The sequence below is a fragment of the Nicotiana tabacum genome, chromosome 23 (genome assembly GCF_000715075.1).
Source record: "Nicotiana tabacum cultivar K326 chromosome 23, ASM71507v2, whole genome shotgun sequence".
NCBI classification, from domain to species: Eukaryota; Viridiplantae; Streptophyta; class Magnoliopsida; order Solanales; family Solanaceae; genus Nicotiana; species Nicotiana tabacum.
In genome coordinates this window covers 67,363,359-67,372,342 of record NC_134102.1, presented here as the reverse complement: position 1 = coordinate 67,372,342, position 8,984 = coordinate 67,363,359, and the positions used below count along the sequence as shown (strand labels likewise).

Here is an 8,984-nt window from a genome sequence, read left to right as displayed (position 1 = left end):
TCAGGGTCGAGGCTTCCTTCCGAGGTTTTTTCAGCTCGGCTTGGAGAATCGGGAGATTCTTAAGGGCCTCATCCTGTTTCTCACTCAGAAGCCTATACATGCCCATATTGCAGACCTGCTCCTTGAGCTCAAACTCGAGCCAACTGGTTTCCAAGTGGTATCGGAGGAAACTCTCGTGGTGAAGCACTGAAGCCTATAAAATAATGGAATTAAGTAAGAAGCATCAAAGGAAAATTGATTCATAAGGGGAATTTGAAGGTAATAGAGCCTTACCCGGTTCAGCACCTGCTGCACCTCGTTGAAGAGACTCGACGTGTGCACCTCGTTCATCTTTGTCTGGTCCTCCTCGGTCACCAAGCATCGGAGGTAGCTGGCTACGCCTACCAAAGCGGATAGGACCCGTGCATCCTCCGAGACCGTGAGAATAACCGTCCTCTTATGCTCGGGGTCCACACTCGGCGCAGGGAATTTCTCCACCAATCTTGGGCTCGTGCTCGACCTGTCAGCTCCCGAAGGCACGTCCTTCTTCGGTATCTCCGGGTGGCCCAACCTAGAGAAATCTTGAAATGTAGACATGTGCATGTCATCAAAGAAGAAGTGGAGAGGATCCTCCGCACCCTAAGCTCCTTCACTTGATTTTTCCTTGCCTATTTGGGCCTCTTCGAGTATGGACTCTTTATTAGAGGGCGTCTTAATGATGTCTATCACAGCAGTCGCCTCCTTCAGAATTGGAACATCTTCTCGGGAGGTCACAACCCCCGTCTCCACCTTGGCCTCTCGAGTCAGAAGGGGATCGGCCTCGTGGCCCCTTCCCTCGGTCGCCGCCTGCTCCCTGGCAGGGGTCGATCCATGAGCGATAAAAATGTCATCTTCTTCAGGCTCATCCCTGAGCCGGTAAAGAAAGTCAGAGTCTAGTACCCGGGACTCAGTATTCTTCTTGGGCTTGTGAGCCCGGGTGGTCGCCCTCTTTTTTATCTTCATCTCGGGCCCCTCGGAACCCGGGAATTTTCTTTTCCTCTTCTTCTCCTCTGCAGTAACTCGGGGTTGTCTCGAGACGGAGGGTTCGATGGGTAAGGACGTGTCCTCGTCACCGTCCAACGGCCTAAGCTCGGTGGTCTTAGGCAAATCTATAAGGGAAAAGAGAAGATCAACTTATGTAAGCTTGGGGCATAGTAATAACTATCCAGGAGAAAGCCTTACCATAAGAACAAGCCTCCCATTTTTCCTTCGAAAGTTTGCTCCACGTGCGCTCGTAGTATGACATCTACTGCCAGATCCCTTCGATCCACTCCTTGAGCTGAGGGACCGCATTAGGAACCCGAGCAACAGCTGCATGACCACAAAATTACCGATGAGAGAAGAAATAAAGGGAAATTGACACTTAGGGAAAGACTATACTTATGAGATACGTTGCATTTTTCGGAGAATGGCAAGAACTCGGGAGGGACCAAGTCTTCAGTTTTCACCCGAACAAAATGCCCCTGCCAGCCTCGGCCTTGATCATCATCGATGCTCGAAAAAGGGGCCTTGCTAGCTCGGCGAGCGAGCTTGATTAGTCCCCCTCAAAATATTTGGGGACTGTACAGACGGAGTAGGTGGTCGAGGGGGAACCGAGAAGATTCGGTGTTTTTCACAAAGTGGCATAAGAGGACCACGATCCTTCAGAAGGACAGGTGGATTTTCTCGAGGCACACTTCGTACCTCTTGCAAAAGTCTAGGATCATCGGGTCAACCGAGCCCAATGTAAAGGGGTAAGTGTAAACACTTACATACCCCTCCACGTAAGTGGTAATGTCGTCCTCAGGCCCGGGGACAACTACATCTTTGCCTTCCCATCTACAGTCCTCTCAGACTATGGGAAGGGTATCTTCAATAATAGAGCATATATATCTCCATGCTCCTTCATCCCGGTCTTGTTTGACGGAGGCCTTCTCAACCTTGAAGTCATCCCTGATGGAGCAGCCCCCGGGTATGAAGCTTTTCATAGGAGGCTCGGGGAGTGCCTTGAGAGCATCTGCCTCGACATCTGTGGCCGGGTGAGAAGATAAAGGGGCCGTTTGCTATGGTATAGAGTTGGAAGTCTTGGCCATCGTAAATATGGGAAATGTATGAAGATTTGGAGAAGGTGTATGAAGATTTGAAGTTTAGAAGTGAAGATATGATATTCTAGGATGAAAATCCAAGAAAATGTATAAAGGTTTGAAGGTTGAAGATGAAATACGAAGGTTCAAGAAACAAGGTACGAAGATTTGAGAAAGTCAAAAGCCTTTGTAGAGTTCGAAGGTAAAAGCTAGGATCAGAAAGTGAAGGAAGTGAAGGGGGCGGAGCTTTCATAGGGGGGAATACGTGATGTTTCGCATTTGAAGGCAACCAGCCGATGAACGACACGTGTCTGAAGTCAGAATGACACGACTGATGGGATGTTTTGGCTTATCCGCCATCTCGGTTGTAACGTGCGAAGGAAGGAACAGGGGTTCATCTATCGTCTCCCATCGTTTCGGCAAACCTACTCTTTGGGAAATGAATGGACTATCTGTATACGGGTGAAACCGGGGGTAACATATACCCTTATTTCCCGGTGGGTCGAACGAAGCAAAAATATGACTGCATGGGATCGGAATCGAAGCCGGGGACTTCTTGTACTAAGGCCCGAACGGAGTGTTCGCCATCGGACTTGATAAGACAACACTTCCCCGAAAATCCGGAACGAGCTCCGAGACCTCGGAAAGCATGGCAGCGGTTGCACACGACTAACAGAGGGTCGTGATATCCGCACCCCACCGGATATCACGGCTCAGATCTCGCTCCCTGTCGGCAGTAGATCAGTAATTGGCAAGAAAAGATGATTTTTACCTTTTTTAGTATTGTACTAGGAGTGAAACTCTCCTACTATATAAAGGGGAAGTATTTTCTTTGATAGGGTATATTGTAACACGCATACCAAGACAATATAAAATTATTTCTCTGTTCTTTGTTCTTGATTGGCTTCGAACCCAAGACCCAACCGAGGGCAGAAACTATTGTCCAATCCAAGTTCAAGTTAGGCCATAGCTTTACGACTGGTTTGATTATTCATTGTGTCTTTAGCTCATTTATCTAACGTTCTTGATTATTTGTGTTGTATCATTCCACATATCTTTAAACCGTGTATAAATTTAATTATTATCTATTTTAAGGGTAAACAGAAATCACGAAGAAAAGAAATTTGCAGTAGTCGAAATTGCATGAAGAATCCAAAAATATTCTATAATGAAGTGTATGATACGTTATCCAATCCTAATACAAATTTGTCTTTAACCTATATAAACTTGACAAAGTTCTTTCTTCATGAAATCATTTCAACTTCCATTTCAAAAGTAAAATTATTTACTTTTTCTTCGTCTGCAAGTAGTGGCGAACCTAAAACTTTATGCAAGCAGATTCGGATATATACTAAGTCCTCGACAGCAGTTGACATTAAAAGCGACACTAAGTTAACATACAATGTTTACCTTGCTCCTTTTATTGGGGTTCTTATAGAAACGTTAAAGAAAACATTGCTGCTACTCATTATTTCGTTTCGAAGTTGCCTTATTTTAATTTTGTTTAAACATTTACCTAGATTTTAACAATAGATTTATTTATCTTACAAACTTTACAATTTATTAAAATTTATTTTATAAATTTTACCGGAACAAACATCAATTTGATCTATATTTAAATATTAAACTTATAATTTAACTTGCGCTAACTGTAAATCAAAAATAACATAAGAGAGCTATAAACTAAATCAAATTAATAATTTCAATATAAGTTTCAAAACTATGAAAGGAAACTAATATAAAATAAATAATAAGAGAAAGAAGAAGCAGCAGCAGCAGCGATGCAGGTCGATAACCAAGAGACAAGTAAAATAGTTTAAAATAATATGAAATGTTTCATATAAAAAGTTGTCAAGTTTGGATACAATAATATTTGAAGGAAAAATTGCACCTTCATTTCTATTCTTTTTCATGTTTTCATGCAATTGAACTGAGCAAATTGAAGTAGTCAAACTCTCTCATGAATTGGTTTATTTGATATCAATCATCAAGTTATCAAATTTCAAAATCAAGTTTAATTTTTTTAACTTTCTATTAGTTTTTAAATTATAATTTAAATATATCAACAAAAAAAATAAGTATGAATCTGATTACTGAAAACTCAAAAAAGAGAATGATTAAAACTTTAATGCAATCTCAAAAGGTACTCTTAATAAATATTATCAAACAATAAAAAAGTTAAATATACAGTGTCATTTATTCTTAATAAAAGTTGGCTTTAGGCCACAAATCTCATTGACCTGCCACTGAAAATTAGAATTAGAACAATAAATTGATAAATGTCATATTATTTTTCTAAAATATCAATATTCTTAAAGATATTCTTTCTAAAAATAATTTTAAATATATTCAATTTGTCAAAACGTTTAATATATTCTCAAACGGAGTTTGTTTTTTCCTTTCTTCAAAAATCAAACTCTCGTGGCAATCCAGTTAATAACCCGTAACCACGAGGATTATTATGTAAGTACACCCTTCAAAACTGAAACCTGCCAAATCTCTCTCGCTTCATAATCTTCATGGCTGTATATTCTGTTGCCAAATATTAATCTTTATGAAACAAATAATTCGCAAATAAGAGAAGAGAAGAGAACTATATAAAGGAGAAGAAGAACCCAACATATATATAAAGAATAAAAATAAATAAAACTTCACTATAAAATTACAAAAAAAAAGGGCAATATGGATTATCGAGTTCTTTCATCTCTATCAAAATCGTTGACACCCTTCTCTCTCCTTATGTTGTTATATATTTTCCCGGCGGCTGAGACGGCAACGGCGACCACCGCAAAGGCTTTTAACCTCTCCACCATCACATTCGAAGAAGGATATTCCCCTCTTTTTAGTGATTTCAATATCGAACGATCTCCTGATGATACAAGCTTTCGTCTCCTCCTTAATCGTTTCTCTGGTAATTAACCTTTTTAATTATTATTATTGTAAGTATTTATTTTAATTTCTTAATTTTTATGTATATTTTATTTGATTTAGACTTTTCTATTTCAATATTAATGTTTGTCTTTTACCTTTTCAGGGTCTGGTGTAATTTCGACAGAATATTACAATTATGGATTTTTTAGCGCTAGTATTAAGCTGCCAGCCATATATACTGCCGGCATCGTTGTCGCATTTTATGTAAGTAATATATGCATGTTGTTGTATGTGTATAGTTTCTTTATGTAAAATATATGCATGTACATGATCTGAAATCCAAAACAAGATTATTTATTGAAGGAAAAAGCACATTTGTTATTTTGCACGGTGAAGAGTTCCATGAAAATGCGTCTACTTTGACTATTAATGCATCATTGGAATTTAAAATAAGTGATAATACATGAAATTTCTTTTCTCTTTTCAAACATCTATAGTTGAAAGATGTTGTATTAATTGATATATAGACGTCAAATGTGGACACATTTGAGAAGAATCATGACGAGTTAGACATCGAGTTTCTGGGGAATGTGAACGGGCAGCCATGGAGATTTCAGACCAACTTGTATGGAAATGGGAGCGTAAGCCGTGGGAGAGAAGAGAGGTATAGAATGTGGTTTGATCCTAGCAACGACTTCCATCACTACAGCATTCTTTGGACCCCCAAAAATATCATGTAAGCACTTTAATCATTTTTAAATTTTTTAATTGCCTTCTTCCAATTTATTTGGATAGTTAACTTTAAGATGAAATTTAAATTTTTCCTAATTGCTTCTTCTCTTTAATTTTATTCCTTTTATAATAGGAGTATAATAATTTTGTTAGTTATGGAAAGCATTAGGCAGCAATTAGTTGCTGTAAAAATTGGCATTATATTGTGCCTACCTTTTGGCCAAACGCGGAGAGAGAAATTAATAAGAAAGAAAGGTTGCTAGCTATTCGTTTTCGAAAAAGTTAAGCACCTAAATAATTTTGGTTACCTATTGCGTTTGTTGGATGAGACCATGCTTAGCTTTCTTTTAGGTACTTTATGGTTGGTTTTTTTATGAACTTTTCCGAATTTCTATTTTAATGATTAATAGTTGCTATATATACAAACATATGAAAACATGTGATGATTTATAACTTCCACAAATTACTGCCATATATTCACAAGTGTTCTTGCATAGAATAGAGACTCTTTCTTGGAGGAACTGAAAGTTAATTTTGTACATATTTTTTCTCTGGAGTTTATTTTTCATACTTTTTACTACTTTTTTTTTTTTTTTTTTTTTTTTTTTTGCATTTGGAATGGGTGACCTTAGTGTCGAAAGAGGGGGTCATAACATGCCAAAGAAGTTATGGTCCAGTTCACGGGAGGAAATAATTAAACTGTTGATTAGCTCATTAATGAGAGTGACTAATCTTCTAAAAGGGTAAAAATTGTAATTGCACGGTTTACGGCAATGCAAATATTACTTTTTCCTTTTCTAAGAAACGTCTTTAAAGCTGGAAAACTGGCGTGATGGGCTGTTTTCCAAGTGACGTTTGCACTAGCTAATTGTATACGTTAAGACTTAAAAGAGTTTGTCTATACTTTGAACTTATCACGCTTAATAAATGTCGTTGTTAGCACAAAATTCTTATAAGTGCCCTCATAACAAGTGTTTAGGTTATGTTGCCTCAAAGTGTACTTACCGTCAAGTTTATATGATATAAACTGCCCAAGATATAGCCAACTGAAAGCTTTATAAAGATAATCTTGTTTCTACCCATAAAATATATACTACTAAACTAAGAGTACAATAGGAAATATCAATGTGTTTCTTGGCTAGCTATAAGGAAGGTTCAGTGTGGGATGAGTCTGGCCAAATCTGAACTGTTTTGTCATTCTTTTATGGACTAATTTAAGGTTTAAAAGCTGTTTTAAAAGGTTGAGAATGAGTATTGCCCTAATTCTTCTTTAATGTTCTTGAAAACCTGGATATTCACAATGTTACTAAAGGCACAGATTTGTATATCTCTGCTCCATTTGGCACTCCACAATTGAGATTATTTAGCTTCTACCTCCGAATACTAGCTAAACATTCTATTATCGTGGTAGATATTTATCAAAATCGCTCTTCTAAAAGATTTTCGTGATGTTTCCTACTTGGAATATTGAGTAAAATCCATACTCAACTACTTACTGATGTTTTCAATAACCTAGATTTGGAAAACCATTAAAATGAGCAATTTAGCCAAGTACATTGACAACTAGCATACTTTGTTCTATTCGCTTTTCTTGATTCTCTAATCTCTTAAATTGCCAAAATAAATTATTTAAGAAATCAAGAAAAAAGGAGAATGTCCCCTTTACAGTTGCACATTACTAGAAAGTTGTCGAACAAAAGATTCCTTAGCTTGTTGAAGATTGTAATGTAGTGGCAGATTGTAATGTAACAACTTCCAATACTTTGTAACTTACAAGTTTTTGTTGCATAAGATGTCGATAAAAATCATGTATATCAAAAAGAATTAAGTTACGACAGTGTAAAAGTTATTACAAAGCTAAAAATTTGTTCATTCATTAGTGTTTCTTTTTAACTAACCTCCAAAACCTTGGTTTTGTATAGATTCTACGTTGATGAGACACCAATAAGAGAAGTAAATCGTAATCCAGCAATGGGAGGGGACTTTCCATCAAAACCAATGTCCTTATATGCCACAATTTGGGATGCATCTTCTTGGGCTACAAATGGCGGCAAGGCTAAAGTTGACTACAAACATGAACCTTTTGCAACTGAGTTCAAAGACTTGGTTCTTGAAGGCTGTATAGTAGATCCCATTGAGCAAATTTCATCTACAAATTGCACTGATAGAATTGCCAGACTGCTTTCTCAAAACTACTCTATCATGACACCCGAAAGGCGAAAATCAATGAAATGGTTTAGAGAAAGATACATGTATTATTCTTATTGTTATGATAATATTAGGTACCCTGTGCCACCTCCAGAATGTGTTATTGTTCAATCAGAAAGAGACTTATTTAAGGATAGTGGAAGGCTTAGGCAGAAGATGAAGTTTGGTGGCAGCCACAGCCACCGGAAACACCGCCCTGGACGGAGCTCTAGGCGGCGGAATAGGGCTGCTGGTGGTGGTTCATCAAAGTCTGGCCAAGCTGCTGCAATGTAATAAATTGTAAATTGTACGAGGGGTAATTATTGGGTGTGAAAATTTCTCTACTCCTATAGATGGTGTATCAAGGAAATTAGCATAGACATGAGTGGTATAGATATCAATGTGGTGGTAATTGGGTGAATATTAAAAACTGTGTCCACATATATTTTTCTTTATAATGGTTTCTTCACTACGTGTGTTGGATATTTATTGTCATACAAATGATCACCTTTTCATTTGTGAACAATTATTTGGTAGCTATCCACTGAAGAAAAGTAGGATGAGCCACGGCTTTGTCCAAAAATCACATGCGATCACATGAAGATATATTTCATATATTAACTAATCGTTACAAAATGTGATCCTTCTTCTCAGTGCCTGAGTTGAATGGTCATTAACATAATTGTCATATACAAACCTCAGTGGAGAAATAAAACGTAGTAGGGCAGTAGAATGAATGTGTATTTTTGACTTGGAAGACAAATTAAGAAGTGTGTGTTAATGTGTTGCACAAGTGGTCCTCCAAGTTCATAAAGCAAAGACCCGCATTTAGTTAGTATTTATCGTTCATGTTCAAGTCTTGAGCCAGTTACAAACCATATAATAAAGCAAGCAATTCTGATAATCGAAGAAGAGATAAGGTGCTTGGAGAAATCAAGTATCCAGCTGCCTATATGGTTTCTAAAAATATCATGTTATCGTAAGTACCATCTACATTATAAGCTTAATAACATCATCAGGAGGTAGCTGCCATTTGACAGGAACGATGGTGTTTCGAAGAGAAGAAGTTACAACATTTTTAAGGAAAGATCGAAATTCCGCAACTTGCGTGAT

General features: G+C 37.5%; 1 protein-coding gene across 1 annotated transcript; it reads left to right on the top strand.

Annotated features, from left to right (window-relative positions):
* Positions 1–4,623: 4,623 nt before the first annotated feature.
* Positions 4,624–8,372, top strand: LOC107822925 (putative xyloglucan endotransglucosylase/hydrolase protein 30). The gene is made up of 4 exons (XM_016649513.2): positions 4,624–4,992; positions 5,116–5,216; positions 5,480–5,688; positions 7,607–8,372. Exons 1-4 carry the CDS (start codon positions 4,764–4,766, stop codon positions 8,163–8,165), a joined length of 1,098 nt encoding a protein of 365 aa, XP_016504999.1. The 5' UTR covers positions 4,624–4,763; the 3' UTR covers positions 8,166–8,372.
* Positions 8,373–8,984: the final 612 nt, after the last annotated feature.

Bases quoted from the DNA above. Each gene is read 5' to 3' on its own strand.
- LOC107822925 (XM_016649513.2), top strand. From the start codon at position 4,764: ATGGATTATCGAGTTCTTTCATCTCTATCAAAATCGTTGACACCCTTC. The intron at 4,993-5,115 runs GTAATTAACCTT...TTACCTTTTCAG, and splicing joins CCTCCTTAATCGTTTCTCTG to GGTCTGGTGTAATTTCGACA. The intron at 5,217-5,479 runs GTAAGTAATATA...ATTGATATATAG, and splicing joins GCATCGTTGTCGCATTTTAT to ACGTCAAATGTGGACACATT.